Genomic DNA, 19,284 nt, shown 5'->3' with positions numbered 1-19,284 from the left:
GATCCAATTCCAGAATGTCTTTATCCTAGCACCCCTCTTCTGCACACCAAATCTACTGGTACTCCTAATCTAATTCACTTTTCACTCATCCTTCCTTATTTGAATCTGTTTTGTTTGTTTCTTTTTTTTAATTTAAACACTTACTTTCTGTCTTAGTAACAATTCTAGGGCAAGGCAAATAGGGTTAAGTGATTTGTCCAGGATCACACAGCTAGGAAATGTCTGAGGCCAGATTTGAACCCAGGTCATCTGGGACTCCAGGCCTAACACTCTATCCACTGTGCCTAGCTGTCCTTTGGAGTCTCCAGTTTTAAGGATATTTCCTTCTGCTGGAAGGATGGATTGCTATTTAACAGATGAACAACTAAGGTATGCTACTTACAGTCACCAAACAAAGGAGAAGTTTCAAGCATAAACTCTTCAGACTTTCAGAACCTTCTGCACAAAGCAAGGAATCCAAACTCTCCATCAAGTTCTGGGAAAGAGATTTATGTTCTTAATCAGAGCAAAGCAATGATATCCCAAATACCCCACATCTTCCTTACCAACCTCTAGCTTATGCTTCAAATGGTAACTACTCACAACATTCAATGAGACAAATAAAAGAATGTTCCACTCCCAGATCCTGTCACATTAGAAGGCAGGAAGAGACAGTATTAAGAGACATCTCTGACAGTAAAGCTCATTTGAAAGATGTTTTAGAACAGTTGTGCTGAGAAATTAATTCAATAGTCAAACAAATAAATGTATTCACAGCAGATCCTTCCTATAGGCTTAACTTAACTCTCCATCCTAGAGATATAAGTAAGAATGGCAACATTTTTCTACTAGGATCTATCATGATCTCTTCCCATTTGCATGACCTGATCAGCACAGGATGCTTTCATTCCTGCTCACATTTCTGCATGGAGACTAGTGTGTTGGTACACCCTGGGGACAAACAATACTGAGGACCTTTCCTCTTGGATCACAAGAGCTATTGCCCCTCTGCCTCCAACCCAGTAGAGTTGATCCTTTGCAGGCCTCTGGCAGAGAGACTCAAATTATTGAAGAGATGACTCCCTTAGCCACAAATATGGGAGAGAAAGAAGCAAAATGCTCAAAAGCTCAAAAAGGCACATTCATGTATAATCCAAATCGAATTGCCTGCCAAGAGGGGGAAGGGAAGAGAGGGAGAGAAGTTCAATCATATAACATATAATTGGTAAATATGTACATACATATATATATATACACACATATGTATATGTATATATATATATACCCATATAAATTCAAAAGGGCACATTCCTAAGAAAGACTTGAGAAGAACATAATAAAAGGTAAGTTAGTTAATGGGAGCAGCTAGGTGGCTCAGTGGTAGAAAGCCAAGCCTGGAGACAGAAGGTTCTGGAGTCAAATTGGACCTCAGACATTTCCTAGCTGTGTAACCCTAGGCAAGTCACTTAACCCCAACTGCCTAGCCCTTGCCACTCTTCTGCTTTAGAACTGATACTTAAAATCAATTCTAAGATTAGCGTTTAAAAGAAAAAAGATAAGTTAAAGAATCCAGATCAAGCAGAAGAGAGGCAAAAAAATGAAGGACAAATAAATAAATTGATAAATTTGATAAGAATTAGGAGAGCTGGGTTCAAGTCTTGGCTTTACCATTTACTAGCTATCAGAGCTTAAATAGTCACTAACCATTCTTAGTCTCAGTTTCTTTATCCATTAAATGCAGACAATCCTAATTAAATTCACTTCAGAATTTTTGTATGTAAAATGCTTTTAAAACTGTCATTTTTTTATTTAAAAATGCCTAAGCATTATATAAATGAGAGCTATTAATGAAGAATCTGAGATCTCAACAAAACAGCATGAACCGAGAAAAAATTCATGTTAAAATGTGATTTCAAGGACTTGGGTTATGTGTACATATATATAACATTATGCTTCACGTAAATGAAATGTTTTTTCTTACCTGACTATTTTAAATGTTTTAATTTTGGTTATAAAGGAACAAAATTTTGCTGACAATGAGTTATGGGAAAATTATATCTTCAAAAGCTGACATGACGATCAATATTTAATTTATAAATGAGAGTGAAAACCATTTGTGGGTTTTTTCATTTGTGCATGAAAATGTGAATTTTATGAAGAAAATTTCACACTGTTTAATGTTTGGGGCTAAAGATACAACTGAACACAAACTAGGAATATTTTATTTAATCCCACAAAATCCCATAAGTGAAAGAAACAGAAATATGAAGTGGCTTAATAATTACATAATTTAAAAGGTAAAAAAAAAGAAAATTGAAACAGCAGTGTTTCAATTATTTATGTAATTGAGGGAAGTTTTCAACTTAAGTCTAGGTTTTTAAATGTCCTTTGTTCAAATAAATCATTACTTTCTTTGTTGGAAAGCAAATAAGAGTGTCCAAATCATCACTAGTTGTTTCCATCTACAAATCTTTTAGCACATTTGTCTGCAGGGTGCAGCTCTTAAGGAGCAGTGGCAGTGGCCTCTAAATAGATCTGTAACAAGACTCTCACCTTCATGCAGAGCTCTGCCTTGTCAAAGCCCATCAGCATGTTGATGATGTCAAACCCAGAAGTAGACTTATTCTTCTGATGGACTCCTCGGATAAGTGCACACAAGGTCTACAGAGACAACAGAAGGAATCATTTCCGAATAAGAACAAGCAGTCTTGTCAGTGGGGAAAGGATAACATGGATATCTAACTCTCTCTCAGACTACCAATCTTAAATATTTGAATTTCTACCTTTTAGTTCAATTTTTGCTTTCCACACTCAAAGATTCATGCCCCTTCTATTCAATATTTATTAAGCACCTACTCTGTATAAAACACTCTGCTAGGCACTGGGAAAAGCTGCAACATTTAGATAAAAGGCAATCTCTGTTTTCATTTAGCTTATAGATTAGAAGAGAGACAAGAAATATATACTTAACTATATAACTATGTGAAAAATGCATTAGAGAGTTGCAAAACAAAGTCCTATGTGAGGCCTAAGAGTTTAAACTGAAATATATGGGAAAGTTATATGAAGATGACATCTGAGTTGGATTTTAAAGGAAAGATAAGTTACTAAGGGAAAGGAAAGGTAGGGGAAATGGGCAAAGTCACTGAGGTAGGAGAATACAGAGTATGTGGGGAAGAGCTAGGGAGGCTAGTAGCCCAGAGTGGTCCAGTTTGACTAAATTGTAGAATGAATACAAGGGAAGAGTTTTTTTTTAAAAAAGACTTCACAAGCAGGCTGGCACCAGAGAATGGAAAACCTTGAAAAGGGAGGGAAAGGTATTCAAATTTTACCTTGGAGAGCAATGTGGAGCCATTAATGATTTTGTGAAAAAGGAATGATGTGAACAAAGCTGTGCATAAGAAAAGTCATTCTTAGTAATAGTATAAAAGACAGAGTAAAGAGAAGGGGAGGAGGGGGGCAAATAGACCTGCCAACAGCCCTTGCAACAGTCCAGGTCTTAGAGTCAATTGTGGCAGGAGCCTAAGCTTTAAAAACATTCACATTCAGAAATAACAGTAGCATTAGAAGTAGTAAAATTAAGATTTTAAATAAATTCTCTTTTTTCTAAAGAGCCTGCTTATCAAATAGATTGCCTCCTTCTCTAAGCCCATGACAAACATGTACTGTGTCCATTGGATGATCTCATCACCATGTGGTTCAATGTGGTCTGCTGAACAAAACCAAAGAACTAAGAAATGACAAGTTTAAGCAAGTTCCCATCTCAAGGTATTCCTGTTAGAAACAACCCCATTTCCCTTAGCTGCCCCCTACACAAAAGTCCTTTGATTTCCCTCCCAACATTCTAGTCCTCCTCCATCCAGTAAGCCAGGCACCACTGCTTCCTAGCAATGAATTATCCTCTCTCTTCTCCTATTCCCAGGACAATCCTGTTCTTCCCAGTGCCTACCCTAAAAGAACTCTGCTCCTCCTAGTAGGGTCACTCCAGGGGGTCTTCAATACTAGTGCCATTGACCCAGAAGGCCTAACACTCAGAGACTCCTATCCATTACAACAGTGATAACTGCCCCCCAAAAAAACATCAAGGGCATCTTGGTAGCTCAGTGGATTGAGAACCAGGCCTAAAGATAGGTTTGGGGTTCAAATCTGACCTCAGACACTTCCTAGCTGTGTGACCCTGGGCAAGTCACTTGCCTAGCCCTTTCCGCTCTTCTGCCTTAGAACAAATACATAGTATTGATTCCAAGATGGAAGGTAAGGGTTTTAAAAAAATTAAGTCATTTTCCCATAAGGGCAAATAATACTGGGGCAAACTCAATGACTTCATTTCTACTGAACTGAAAACTTTATCACATGCCCTAACAAAGTGAGAAACTGTAATTACAGAAAATTAACTTCTCCCTAAGTATCTAAAAAAATTCTTTGATCTCGTATAGACTCTTCCTTCTCTGGATTTCTTGACTGCCAATTAAGCTGATTTCTTTAAACAGATTCTTGCCCTCAAGGTCACAAAATGACGACTGGCAACCAGAGAAAATTCTCCAAAATTCTGTCTGAATTTATTATTTACTGACTCAGAATAGCTACTGAACCACTCTCTAAACCTCAGTATATCCCTCCATAGCTTCAGCAAACTTGAGGAACCTGTCAGAGGATTTGCCTTAAAATTCCAGATCCAACTGTAGATATTAACAAAATACTACTGTTAGGATCAACTTGTCTTAACTAGGAAGATTCCTTGACAAATGCAGCAAATCCATGACCATTTTAAAAAATACTCAAAGTCTACAAGTAAGTCTAGGCTAGATAGAATCTCTCACATTTATAACATTTCACTTTCTATTAAACAAAAATCTTTTGTCTCTCAGCATTTTACCTGTAATGCATTGACAACTCGAATTGGGTGCTCTTCTCCCAAAGCCTGGATACAGTGTTGGAACAAACAATTAATGTTATCTTTAATCTTCATTAGTTCCTCTCCATCCAGAGATTCCAACTTGCCCTCAAGGTAATCCAGATTCACCTGCCAGCAAGATTGCAAAGATCTGAGTGTATTTCCTATGCAAACCTGAGAGGGCAGTCTTGGCTACAGGAGAATTAATAAAGACCTTACCTTCATGAGGAAGAGCTCCTCCCAAAATCTAGGGCTGCATTTACTAGGGTCCTCTGTCTGGAACAAACACAGAGAGGGTTCAGCATCCCCAACACATGATCCAAAGCTTCAATTAATGGTATAGTTGGGTACGGTTCCACTCAAAGTCATTCAATTTTTGACACTGGCTCTTAACTTTTTAACTACTTTTAACATTTTTGTTCATTCTAAAATATTATAACAGAGGGGGGAAAGCTCTTTCTAAATCAGATTGTGTACAAGAATATTTCTTCCCTACAGACAATTCAGAAATAATAGAAAAGTTTTTCCTCAGACTTTTTCTTCCAGTTCCTCTCTAAGAAAACTTGTGAAGGGTGGGCTAGTACTAGCCCCATTGTAAAGAAGAAGAGAATGATATCCAGAAGTTAAATGACATGTCCCAAGTCAGAGAATTAAAAAGTGGTAGAGCAATAACTCAAAGTATGAATTTTAAAACCACCATACCCTACTCAGACATACTTTAAAAGATTTGATTTAGCTATTTCCTGATTGTAACAATGGAGATACTTGATCAGGAATGTCTTGGGAACTTTACATTGCTCCACCCTACTTAAACCTTACTTTAAGGGAAGATAAAGTTGTAATCTCCTGATTGAACAATGAAGGTACTTAGTTCTCACCTTAGAGTGAAGCTAGAACATTAAGCTAAGTCTATTTTTAGATCTTAATACAAAAAGGTGGTAACTATAAAGGTTAAATTAATAATTAAAAAAAAGGTCAAGTAACTAACAAAAGGTAAACTTAACAAAGAAGTGTTAAATAACTCAAAAATCTAATCAAAGGTTAGAACTAAAAGTATGGGCACTCCTAGAGAAAGCCTCTGATTTGATTGGTAGATGTGAAAGTTTAGAGGATGAGACACAAGGGAGAAAGGTCTATATATTTGGGATTTTTCATCTCTCAAAAACACAACACCCTCTTTCCCCGGAGAGGTGGATCTGGCTGATCACTTCCTGTAAGCAGCCTGGGCGCCAGTTCGATCCTGGAACTCAGCCTGGAGGAGCTCCTTCAGACCGCTTCCTTGAGACGGTCACATGGTGAGTGATAAGACTGACTCCCTTTTTCCTTTGACTCTCAAGGTAGGTCCCCTTGGCCAAGGCCTTGAACTCCTGCCTGGTTCAGCCTGAGCCAGAGCAATTTAAATTAGCTCTTTCCTCTCTCTCTCTTCTCCTTAATTCCTTCTCTCTATATTAATTAAAATCACCATAATTTCCAGCTGACTTGGGCATTTTATTATTTGGGATTTTCCCTGGTGAACAATTAATTTAGATTTCAAGTCACAGCACTAAAATTATCCTTTACAAAAGCCAATTTTATGACTTCAAAATATACAGTTTTTTTCACCTCACTTGGGCCCTATTCTATTTGTGTATCCATATGCCCCTAACTCTATACTTCTGTTTAATGTTGGTATGCTATTTACTTACTAAATTTGTATCAATATGTAAAGTTAGTTTGTTTTTTTTATTATAAGTATTAGTTTGTTTTGTTTTTTTTTTATTTTTAGCTTGTAATTTATTTTTTTTTTCCTTTTAAACATTATTTTACTTGGTCATTTTCAAATGTTATTCATTGGAAACAAAAATCATTTTCTTTTCCTCCCCCCCCCACCACCCCTCCCATAGCCGATGAACAATTCCACTGGGTATCACATGTGTCCTTGATTCGAACCCATTTACATGTTGTAGGTATTTGCATCAAGGTGTTCATTTAGAGTCTTTCCTCAATCATATCCCCTCAACCCCTGTAGTCAAACCGTTGCTTTTCCTCGGTGTTTTTACTCCCACAGTTTGTCCTCTGCTTGTGGATAGCGTTATTTCTCCTAGATCCCTGCAGATTGTTCAGGGACATTGCATTGACACCAATGGAGAAGTCCACTCCATTCAACTGCATCACAGGGCATCAGTCTCTGTATACAATGTTTTCCTGGTTCTGCTCCTTTCACTCGGCATCATTTCCTGGAGGTTGTTCCAGTCTCCATGGAATTCCTCCACTTTATTATTCCTTTTAGCACAAGATTCCATCACCAACATATACCACAATTTGTTCAGCCATTCCCCAATTGAAGGGCATCCCCTCGTTTTCCAATTTTTGGCCATCAAAAGAGTGCAGCTATGAATATTCTTGTACAAGTCTTTTTCCTTATTATCTCTTTGAGGTACAAACCCAGCAGTCCTATGGATGGATCAAAGGGCAGACAGTCTTTTATCACCCTTTGGGTATAGTTCCAAATTGCCCTCCAGAATGGTTTGATCAATTCACAATTCTACCAGCAATGAATTAGTGTCCCTACATTGCCACATCCTCTCCAGCATTCATTACTTTCCTTTGCTGTCATGTTAACCAATCTGCTAGGTGTGAGGTGATACTTCAGGGTTGTTTTGATTTGCATCTCTCTGATTATCAGAGATTTAGAACACTTTTTCATGTGCTTATTTAAAGTTTTGATTTCTTTATCTGAAAACTACTTATTCATGTCCCTTGCCCATTTATCAATTGGAGAATGGCTTGGTTTTTTGTACAATTGATTTAGCTCTTTGTAAATTTGAGTAATTAAACCTTTGTCACAGGTTTTTGTTATGAAGATTGTTTCCTAATTTGTTGCTTCCCTTCTGATTTTAGTTACATTGGTTTTGTTTGTACAAAAACTTTTTAATTTGATGTAGTCAAAATTATTTATTTTACATTTTGTGACTCTAAGTCTTGCTTGGTGTTAAAATCTTTCCCTTCCCAAAGGTCTGACATGTATACTATTCTGTGTTCACCTAATTTACTTATATTTTCCTTCTTTATGTTCAAGTCATTGACCCATTCTGAATTTATCTTGGTGTAGGGTGTGAGGTGTTGATCCAAACCTAATCTCTCCCACACTGTCTTCCAATTTTCCCAGCAATTTTTATCAAATAGTGAATTTTTGTCTCAAAAGCTGGGGTCTTTGGGTTTGTCATAGACTGTCTTGCTAAGGTCATTTATCCCAAGTCTATTCCACTGATCCTTCTTTCTGTCTCTTAGCCAGTACCAAATTGTTTTGATGACCACTGCTTTATAGTATAGTTTGAGATCTGGGACTGCAAGTCCTCCTCCTTCCTTTGCATTTTTTTCATGATTTCCCTGGATATCCTTGATCTTTTGTTCTTCCAAATGAACTTAGTTATGGTTTTTTCTAATTCAGTAAAGAAGTTTTTTGGTAGTTCAATGGGTATGGTACTAAATAAGTAAATTAATTTGGGTGGGATTGTCATTTTTATTATGTTAGCTCATCCTACCCATGAGCAATCAATGTTTTTTCTAATTGTTTAGAACTAGTTTTAACTGTGTGGAGTGTTTTGTAGTTGTGTTCATATAGTTTCTGTGTTTGTCTCGGCAGATAGATTCCTAAGTATTTTATATTGTCTAGGGTGATATTAAATGGGATTTCTCTTTCTAATTCTTGCTGCTAAAATGGGTTAGAGATATATAGAAATGCTGATGACTTATGCGGGTTTATTTTGTATCCTGCAACTTTACTAAAGTTGATTATTTCAAGTAACTTTTTGGTTGATTCTCTAGGATTCTTTAAGTAAACCATCATATCATCCGCAAAGAGTGATAGCGTGGTCTCCTCATTGCCAATTTTAATACCTTCAATCTCTTTTTCTTCTCTAATTGCAACTGCTAGTGTTTCTAGTACAATGTTAAATAATAGAGGTGATAATGGGCATCCTTGTTTTACTCCTGATCTTATTGGGAAGACTTCTAGCTTATCCCCATTTGCAGATGATGTTTGCTAATGGTTTTAGGTATATATTGTTTATTATTTTTACGAAAGGCCCTTCTATTCCTATACTTTCTAGTGTTTTCAAAAGGAATGGGTGTTGTATTTTATCAAAGGCTTTTTCTGCATCTATTGAGATAATCATGTGGTTTTTGTCAGTTTGCTTGATAATATGGTCAATTATGTAGATGGTTTTCCTAATATTGAACCATCTTTGCATTTCTGGTGTGAATCCTGCCTGGTCATAGTGGATAACCCTTGTGATGACTTGCTGGAGTCTTTTTGCTAGTATCCTATTTAAGATTTTTACATCTATATTCATTAGGGAGATTGGTCTATAATTTTCTTTCTCTGTTTTTAACCTACCTGGCTTTGGGATCAGTACCATGTTTGTGTCGTAAAATGAATTTGGTAGAACTCCTTCTTTGCTTATTCTGCCAAATAGTTTGTATAATATTAGGATTAGTTATTTTTGAATGCTTGATAGAATTCATTTGTGAATCCATCTGGACCTGGGGATTTTCTCTTAGGGAGTTCTTTGACGGCTTGTTCAATTTCTTTTTCTGATATGGGGTTGTTTAGGTAATTTATTTCTTCCTCTATTAATCTAGGCAATTTATATTTTTGTAAGTATTCATCTTGGATATTGTCAATTTGGTTTTTTTCTTTCCTTTTTTTAATTAGATTGACTAGTACTTTGTCTATTTTATTTGCTTTTTCAAAGTACCAGCTTCTAGTCTTATTTATCAAATCAATAGTTCTTTGACTTTCAATTTTATTAATTTCTCCCTTAATTTTTAGGATCTCTAATTTAGTCTTCATCTGAGGATTTTTAATTTGTTCTCTTTCTAATTTTTTAATTTGCATGCCCAATTCATTGACCTCTGCCCTTCTTAATGTGTTAATATATGAACTCAAGGATATAAATTTCCCCCTGAGTACTGCTTTGGCTGCATCCTATAGGTTTTGAAAGGATGTCTCATCATTGTCATTTTCTTCAATGAAGTTATTAATTGATTCTAAGATTTGTTCTTTAACTGGTTTTGGAGAATTGTATTGTTTAATTTCCAATTAATTTTTTATTTACCTCTCCATGTTCCCTTACTATTATTTTCATTGCATTGTGATCTGAGAAAGTTACATTTATTATTTCTGCTCTTTTGCACTTGTTTGCAATGTTTTTACTCCCTAATACATGGTCAATTTTTGGGAATGTACCATGTGCTGCTGAAAAGGTGTATTCCTTTTTGTCCCTATTTATTTTTCTCCATATGTCTACTAACTCTAATTTTTCTAAGATTTCATTCACTTCTCTTACCTCTTTCTTATTTATTTTTTGGTTTGATTTATCTAGTTCAGATAGAGGAAGGTTCAGCTCTCCCACTAGTATAATTTTTCTATCTATTTCATCCTTGAGCTCCTCTAGTTTCTCCTTTAGAAATTTGGATGCCATGCCATTTGGTGCATACATGTTGAGTACAGATATTTCCTCATTGTCTATACTGCCTTTTATCAGGATGTAATTACCTACCCTAACTCTTTTAACTAGATTTATTTTTACTTTGGCTTTGTCAGATATCATGATTGAGACTCCTGCCTTCTTTTTAATCAGTTGATGCCTAATAGATTTGGCTCCACCCTCTTATTTTCACCCTATGCATATCTACCTTCCTCATATGTGTTTCTTATAGACAGCATATGGTAGGGTTTTGGATTCTAATCCACTCTATTTGCTTGCGTTTTATGGGTGAGTTCATTCCATTCACATTCAGAGTTATGATTACTAGCTGTGTATTACCGAGTATTTTGATTTCTACTCCTGTTCCTGCCTTTTCTTCTTTCACTATTTCCTTCTACACCAATGTTTGTTTTTAATCAGTCCCCCTAGTTCCCACCCTTATTTTACTTCCCTTTCTACCCCCCTCCCTTCTTATTCCCCCCCCTTATGTTCCCTGTAGTCTTTCTAAAATTAACCCCCCACCCCCTCCCTCCCTTGTACTGCTTCCCTCCCCACCAGTCCATTTGTTACCCTTCTACTCTCCTATAGGCCGCAAATCTATTCTCAGCCCCAATGCATTGGATTGTTCTTCCCTCTTTGGGTCAATTTCAAAGCACATAAGAGTTGAGTATTTCCTATCTCCGACCTCTTTACCCTTCTAGTGTATTGATGTTCTCCCCCCTCCCACCATGAGCTTCTTTGTGACATATAAATTTACCCCCATTTGTTTCTTTTCCCATTTCTTTTAATATTAACCTATTTTTTTAGCTCTAGTTATATATATGTATATATATATATATGCATACACATGTGTATGTATTTTTGCATGTATATATCTATATACCTATTTATGTCTTGTCCTTTCATCCTATACAGTTTGTCACTGTTCCCTCTAAGTGTAATTCTTTTTGCTGCCCAGGTAATAACAACAGTTTTTAAGAGTTACCAATGACCTCTTTTCTTATAGGGATATATTTCATTTTAACTTATTGAATCTCTTAAAAAATTTTGTTTTGTTTTGTTTTTTCTTTTTTCCTTCTTTTTTAATTACCTTTTGATGACTCTCTCGAGTTCTGTGCTTGGACATCAAATTTTCTGTTCAGGTCTGGTCTTTTCTTTACAAATTCTTGGAATTCTTCTATTTTGTTGAATGACCGTACTTTCCCCTGTAAGAATATAGTCAGTTTTGCTGGGTAATTGATTCTTGATTGTAGACCTAGTTCTCTTGCTTTCCTGAATATCATATTCCATGCCTTTTGGTACTCAGTGTGGATGCAGTCAAGTCCTGTGTTATCCTCACTGTGGTTCCATGGTATCTGAATGACTTCTTGGCAGCTTGTAATATCTTTTCTTTGGTCTGATAGTTCTTGAATTTGGCTATAACATTCCTGGGTGTTGTCAGTTGGGGATTAAGTACAGGAAGTGATCTGTGGATTCTTTCAATCTCCACTTTTCCCTCTTGTTCTAGGATATCAGGGCAGTCTTCTTTAATAATTTCCTGTAGTATGATGTCCAGGCTTTTTCTTTTGTCATGGTCTTGTAAAAATGGAGATTTGAACCCTGGACTTCAATCCCCAGAAGTCCTTGGCCACTTCCCAGAATGCTTTGTAATCTCACTGAGATCCTCACCTGGGCGAGATCAAAATTTCTATTTAACTGGCTGTAAAAGCCTACTGATCTCCTCTTCCTACTTCTGCTTCCAAGCAGACATGTCTCTCATGTTGTAAATGAAATTGAATGGGCCTTTCGGCCCTCCTAGGCACGTGCTTTCTTACTTGTATTTTCTTAAATTCTTAATCCTTAATAAACCTCATAAAAATATAATACTTCTAGCAGAGAAACAATTTTTAACTGCTACAGTTTGGCGTAACCACTTCGGGAAAACGAAATACCCTCAATCTTCTGTAACTTAGTTCAGCCTTTAATAGTTAGTGCCTAGTTTGTTTGTTTTTTAAGCCACATTTCTCCAAGATGCTTTTTTAGAAAACCATCTTGATCAGCTCTGGCCTGCAGCCATCCCCTTCAGACTTTCTTGAGCCCTTCCCGCCGGCCCGGCCGGCTCAGCTCCTATTCCCAGCATCCGGACCTGTTTCACCCAGACCCCAGCGGCTCCTGCTCCTGGTCTTTCTCTGCTCACCTGGCCCAGTTGATTCCCGTACCTCTGACCTCCAACCCCAGACAGCTCATCACCCAGGCTGCTGGTAGCAAACCCAATTTCTTCAGAACTCATTTATACCAGCTGGTAAAGAAGGGGAGGTAATTTTCCCTTAGGCTAAGATTAGCCTCTGGGGGGCAGGGGATCACAGGAGGGGAGAAAGGAAAAGAAGGTAGAGACTTTTCCAAACAGGAAGTTGATTACAAGCATGGCATATTTCAAAGAATATCTTTTGAGTACACTGGTCTTTTTATTTATGTCACTTGAGATTCAGGAGAGAAATTAATCTCCCTGCAACCCTTTACCATTTGTTGAGATTCCAAAAACTCACTATGGGAGGGCAGCTGGGTGGCTCAGTGGACTGAGAGCCAGGCCTAGGGACAGGAGGTCCTGGGTTGGAATCTGGCCTCAGACACTTGCTGGCGGTGTGGCCAGAGCAGGTAGCTTAAACCCCATTGCCTAGCCCATACCAATCTGCCTTCTGATAATAAGCATCTAAATGGATAAAAACCCAAGGAACATTAAAGAGACTGGAGGTTATATTTTAAGGCCTTTCAAACTCCAATATTTTATAAAAATCTCTGTATTCTATTGCATTTATTATTTGTTTTACGGTTTAACTTTGTGATTTTAAGTTCATATATTACTGCATTCAATATTATTTGTTATATTGAATCATTTTAATGAACTGTGTTTTAACTACTGTTATATTCTGTTGCTTTTCCCCATAACCATATTAAACAAATATTATTGAATCAGCCCATATAAAAACAGCTTTTCTATTTTTGACTTTGTAAATTGTCACATAGAGGATTGATGGACTCCATCAGAAAATTGCTACAATTGTATAACAAACTTTGGAAAATTTAATGTGCTCAAAATCTCAATTGATTTTAAGGGTTCTTTAGACATGATTTTTAGAAATTTTCTTAACAATCTCTGGTCATTTTTGCCTGCCCCTAACATGAGGTGTAAGACCCATTCTAGTAGCTGAAGTGAAATACAATTATAACCCCCAACCTTCCTGCATTTTTAAAAATATGAATGGAAGTTGGGCAGTTAATCCCAGGGCATTTGTACCCCTAGCAGCCTCCAAAAAAGGAGTACCCCTCATTTATAACTCTTCAGCTCACTACTTAACTTCCACCAGAATGATCTCTAGATTTCCTGATGATGTTCTAAACCCAAAATGAGTTTTACTTTGTTTGAAAATGTATTTGCCATGGTTGAAAGATTCGCTACGTTTGTAAAAAATTGTGACAAATATCCATCAGTTCATAGGCTTTTAAAAATGTCATACAGCAACTTATGTGAAATACGATAGTGTGTTTATTTGTTATTGTAATTAATTGGGCTATTGAGAATTTTGGGAATATTGATACCACATATTTGTACTACTGCTCAATTCATTTGCTTTCATTCACAGTGGATCATGGCCAGGTAGGAAGAGGAAAAGGATCTCATTTTTGGTGAGAAAGCCTTGCATGCTATATTTTCTTAGCTGACACAGTGTGTCAATGATTATAAGCTACATTTTGAATTTTTAAAACTCTTTCATTATATTTTTCTTGCATGTGCAATATACTATTTCAGTTCTTTTTTGTATTTCTTCTCTCCTTTTTATATTTGAAGCACATGTCACCAGCATTAAAAATTTTCTTTAACTTTTTGATTTTGAAGTAATATAAGTTTAAGATACATTTGCTATAATGCTAATGCATACGCCAAAAAGCTTGAGACTATAAAAATGATGCCACAAATTGTTTAAAAAATTATGGGACCGCTTAATAATTCTGTCTGATTCCAGGGCAAGATATACACAAAAGAGCCATTGCTTAGGGCCAAAAAAAAAAACAATCCAGGATGGATTGATGCACTTCTAGGCCAATACAAAGGTCTTGAACCTAGTGTGAAGACTCAAGGTTGCTATATTTAACATTTGTTACAACATAGGCCTTCCTTGGATCCACACTCACTCTGAAAATACTTACAGATGAGTATCCCCAAACTTGGCTCCTACTTGGCTTCTATAATATGGTCCCTTTTTCTGTCTTTCATAGTGTGGTAACTTTCTGTAGTCCTGGCTACTGACTGGGTAAATGTATCAATTTAATTGAACCCTGATTCAAGGACCTGTTATAGATTTATTTTTCCTTGACTTGGAATTTTTACACATAAGACTTTGATAGCCTATATTTTCATCCAGAAATTTTCTTTTTTATTTGGATTTTTCTGACATCTTTTTAATTTCTCTTACCAATTGATTCATATAACTCATAACTCAGCCATGTATACAGGCCAAGAAAACAACCCTGCAACCTAATGTTTTTTTTAAAATTCCTATTATCAATTTGATTCCTTGGCATTTTGCTTTTTGCAAAAAAGGTTCATACATCATGCCTGGAATCAATTCAATACATATTTATTATAGACTTACTACTGTACTCGGTGTTGGTGATACAAAGATGAAAAACAATTTCTGCTCTCAATGAGTAGAATTTTACTCCTTGACCTCCCAGGTGCTATGTAGGCTTGAGAGACTTTTCCTAAAACATTCTACTATTGTGAAAACAAACCCACCTACCTTCATTCTCTCTATCCACTGTTTACTTCCTATATGTTATTCAAATTTTCTTATTTTCAAGTCAGTAACCACTTAAATTTATGTCCTCTGCCAACTTCCTTACAATATTACCAGGAGTAGTAGGCTCTGAAAAGTGTCATGAATCTAAGCCTATGGAAGCCAGGATGGGAATTTAGGATATGTTTACCCAATATAGCTCTGATAAATAAGACATTCTAAGCAAAATCCAGAAAAGAGAAGTTCTTAGTCTTCCATGTTTTTATTTATTTGTTCACCCCTTGCAATACTGTTTCACAAGGCTTCCTCTCACTAGTAGGAAGTGAACCTAAGCAAATGGTTTACTGCAAGAAAGTACACTATCTCTTCCCAGGATCATGGAAGTGAAAGGTTAAGGGTGAAATTATTTCTCATTCCTGAGAAGGGAACAAGGAGTTTTCAAACACAGAGATAAGACCTCACCATGAAGATTTCATCATACATCAGCACCACCTTCTCCTTCAGAGGTTTTTTGGAAGCTGAGGACTTGCGAAGCAAACCCCCCCTTTTCTCTACCTGGGCCATGGTTCCAGAGTCTGTGAAAGGAAAATTAAGGTCAGTAATTAAATTCTAAACTAGACATGTCAACAGCTAGACAGACTGACTATTGAGATATTCTTAACAGTGGGGAAATTTTTCAGAGAGAGAATTAAATGATAAATAACCATGCTACAAACTTGGGCCTGTGTCCAACACAAATCTAATTTAGGGTACTGCTCCCCAAACTGGGTAATGGAGGAACTTTAAATCAATACTTGGCCTAGGGCAGACCACATTTTACATATCAGACGCCTGAGCTTAGAGTAGGTCCTAAACCAAGCCAAAGAGTGTAACCATCATCATCTCTAATGGACCTGGCTGTGCTTTTGAGGTGAGAGGAAGAATGTACAAAGCATAATACCCACAAACCAAAACTGAAGTTAAGTTTCAAGTATTGATTGAGGTCTGAAGCATTAAGGCAGGAAGTATGCTATGGACTGATGTGCTATTGATTTCCCCAAAGGAAGTAGGTCCATATCACTGCAAAGTGCTTGACCTTCACTACCTCATAAATCACAGTGCATTTTACTGGCCTCAGAAACCCCTTTGAGAAGAGATTCTAAGCAGAAGACAGAAGCTAAAAATACAAAAAGAAAATGTGATTTTAAAGTAATGCTCAAATTTGTTGATTAGCATTACCTCAAAGTTAAAACAACATATACATATTTGATATAGCTGTGTCTATATGAATATCTATATGGGTGTATACATTCCTACATGTATATACATGTATGAATAGGTGTCCACATCTATCTATACAACATGCTATTGCTGTATATCAGATTTCAGGTGTTTTACAAATATGTACAAAAAACTTTTCCCCTGACCTTCCTATCCTTGAGGTGTATCTCAAATAATTTCTGGAATTTCTTTTCAAATAATATCTCAAGGGGCAGCTGGGTGGCTCAGTGGAATGAGAGCCAGGCATAAAAATGGAAAATCCTAGGTTCAAATCTGGCCTCAGACACTTCCTAGTTGTGTGACCCTGGGCAAGTCGCTTAATCCCTATTGCCTAGTCCTTACCTCCCTTGGAAACAACACAGTATTGATACTAAGATGGAAGGTAAGGGTTTTAAAAAAATTATATCTCAAAATTCCTGGTATTCCTCGGTGAGTTAAACAGAACCCTAACCTCTCACACTCAACCTCAGAGAGACAATTCCCTAGCACACTCTCACCTTCCCAGAGCAGTTTATTATTTATATACAGGATGACTCCTCTTTACTTCCCTTACCCTGTCTGTAGGTTTACAATTCCATTCTCAATTCCCAAGGCCCAACTATAGAATCTGTTCACCCAGTAACAAAGCACTTATTGGAAAAATATTATTTTGCTTTACAAGGAGATAATTTTTCAAAATTCAAAGATAACCCTAACTCTCCAAAGAGCTATGGGATAGTATAAGGGTTCTTAACCTTTTTGTGACCTGAATCCCCTTTGGTGGTTCGATGAAGGCTATGGATCCTATCTTAGAGTAATGCATTTAAATGGATATGAAAAAATATATAAGATTATAAAGGAAATTAAGTTGAATTGTAGTTGAACTGTTAAAATGTAGTTATTAAAATAATTTTTAAAAACAAATTAGGTTGAAATGTAGTTGTTAAAATAATTTTTAAAAACAAATTCACAGACCACAGGTTGAGCCACAGTATAATAGAAACACCAGCGGATCTGTAGAAAAATCCCAAGTTCAAGCCTCACCTCTGTCATTCATTGGCTGTATGACATTAGGGAAATCATTTTACCTCTGTAAGACTCAATTTTGTCATCTGTAAATCAAGAACAATAAATATTTCAAGACAACTAAGTGATTAAAGGTTAGGTGCAAGTCAGCTGCTACATACTTCTAATTGTTATCTATACATAGGGAATAAATTTCTGGAAAAGAAAGTGGGCCAGTCAGGTTGTAAAAGCAAAGGTTGCCCACAAAATATAAAAAGTACTAGAGAAAAAAGCTCTAGCACATTGGACAGATCCTCTGTAGAGGATATATGGAAGAACAAGAGCTTCACAGTGAGATCTGTACCAATGGTGACCACACCCACATACCAACTACCTTGGGTCCTTCAGTATGGTCATTAACCAAACACCAAGACAGAGAAAGAAGGGCAAGAGAAGAAAGAGGGAGAAAAGGAGAGGGGGTCTTTCTAAGGGAGAGGAAAAAAGTAGAATATGAGAAAAGTCCAAAGGCACCAGAGGCACACAGGATAACCTGGAAAGTTATGTGTTGAAATTATTATACACTTAAAAGTAAGCTCTACATAACAGAGATTTACAATTTCATTTATAACCTTTTCCTTCTATTCAAAAATATATGTAGAAATACCTTTGTTGTGTGTGTTTATTAAATCCAAAACTTCTTTTAAAAAAGAGTCAGAGGGGCAGCTGGGTAGCTCAGTGGATTGAGAGTCAGATCTAGAGACAGGGGGTGCTAGGTTCAAATCTGGCCTCAGACACTTCCCAGCTGTGTGACCCTGGGAAAGTCACTTAACACCCATTGCTAGCCCTTACCACTCTTCTGCCTTGGAACCAATACACAGTATGGACGGAAGGTAAGAGTTAAAAAAAAAAAAAAGGAGTCAGATTGAGTGTTGTCTACGGGAAGGGGTGGGAGGAGGAGAGGGAAAGAACATGAATCATGGAAGCATGGAAAATTTTTCTTAATTAAATATGATTAATTAATTAAATAAGATCTAAAAAACATTAAGTTACTAAAAAAAGGAGTCAGAACTAAAGTCAGAATAGAAACAGGTTGACCTATTAGACAACAATTGTTTTGTTTAGTCATTTTCAGTCTTGTTCAACTCTTGATGACCCCATTTGAGGTTTTCTTAGAAAAGATGCTGTAGTTTATTATTTCATTCTCCAGCTTATTTTATAAATGAGGAAACTGAGGCAAACAAGGTTAAGTGACTTGCCCAGGGTCACACAGCTAGTATCTGAAGCCAGGTTCTAACTGAGGAAGATGAGATTTCCTGACCTCAGGAACCAAATTCTATCTACTGAACTACCTGGTTGCCCCAATGAGACAAGTGGAAGACTACTTAAATAGTCCAAATCACATAGGTCTGTATGAAGCCAGCAATAGTAGGAATAAACAAGGGAAGAAATGTGAAAAATATTACATAAGTAGAATAAGATATGATAAATCATTAGATATGAAAGACAAATAAGAGGAAAGACTCAAAGTTAATCCCAAGATTTCCTACATGGGGAACTGTATGAATTGCAGTACTATTGACATAGTTAGCTAGGTAGCACAATGGGTAGAAAGTTGGACTTGGAATTAGGAAGAAATTAATTGAAATGTGGCTTCAGACACTTCCTAGCTATGCCACCCTGGACAAATGATCATCTCTATATGTTAAATGTGGAAATTAAATGCACAAAGGTAATAGATAGGGAAACCTTCAGTTATACAAGAGATGGTTAAGAGAGAATAGAGAGAAAAGAGAAGAGGGCCAAGGACAAAGTCTTTGGGAAGTATCTACCTTAAAGGTCAAGATTCTTTCCCAGGGTTGGTTGGTTTCGTTTTTTGGTAGCTAGGAGCCTGACTACATGGCTTCAAGGCTAAATGGCCACA

General features: G+C 36.6%; 1 protein-coding gene across 4 annotated transcripts in view; it reads right to left on the bottom strand.

Moving 5' to 3' along the window:
- ARMH3 (armadillo like helical domain containing 3) overlaps positions 1-19,284 on the bottom strand; it is a 232,757-nt gene that overhangs the window by 196,075 nt on the left and 17,398 nt on the right. For 2 of the 4 annotated variants that reach the window (XM_007479128.3, XM_001379099.4), the window contains exons 2-6: positions 15,582-15,694; positions 5,093-5,149; positions 4,856-5,002; positions 2,533-2,640; positions 383-475 (exon numbers count right to left, since the gene is read on the bottom strand). In XM_007479128.3, coding sequence (XP_007479190.1) covers positions 383-475; positions 2,533-2,640; positions 4,856-5,002; positions 5,093-5,149; positions 15,582-15,683 — 507 coding nt within the window. In that variant the 5' untranslated portion in view covers positions 15,684-15,694. Of the gene's footprint in view, positions 1-382; positions 476-2,532; positions 2,641-4,855; positions 5,003-5,092; positions 5,150-11,434; positions 15,546-15,581; positions 15,695-17,402; positions 17,471-19,284 lie in introns of those variants that run through there. The other 2 variants (XM_007479127.3, XM_056805039.1) reach the window with 2 other exon arrangements.

Source organism: Monodelphis domestica, chromosome 1 (assembly GCF_027887165.1).
Source record: "Monodelphis domestica isolate mMonDom1 chromosome 1, mMonDom1.pri, whole genome shotgun sequence".
NCBI classification, from domain to species: Eukaryota; Metazoa; Chordata; class Mammalia; order Didelphimorphia; family Didelphidae; genus Monodelphis; species Monodelphis domestica.
The sequence above is the reverse complement of the archived record's forward strand: the minus strand, read 5'-3'. Positions and strand labels throughout refer to the sequence as shown.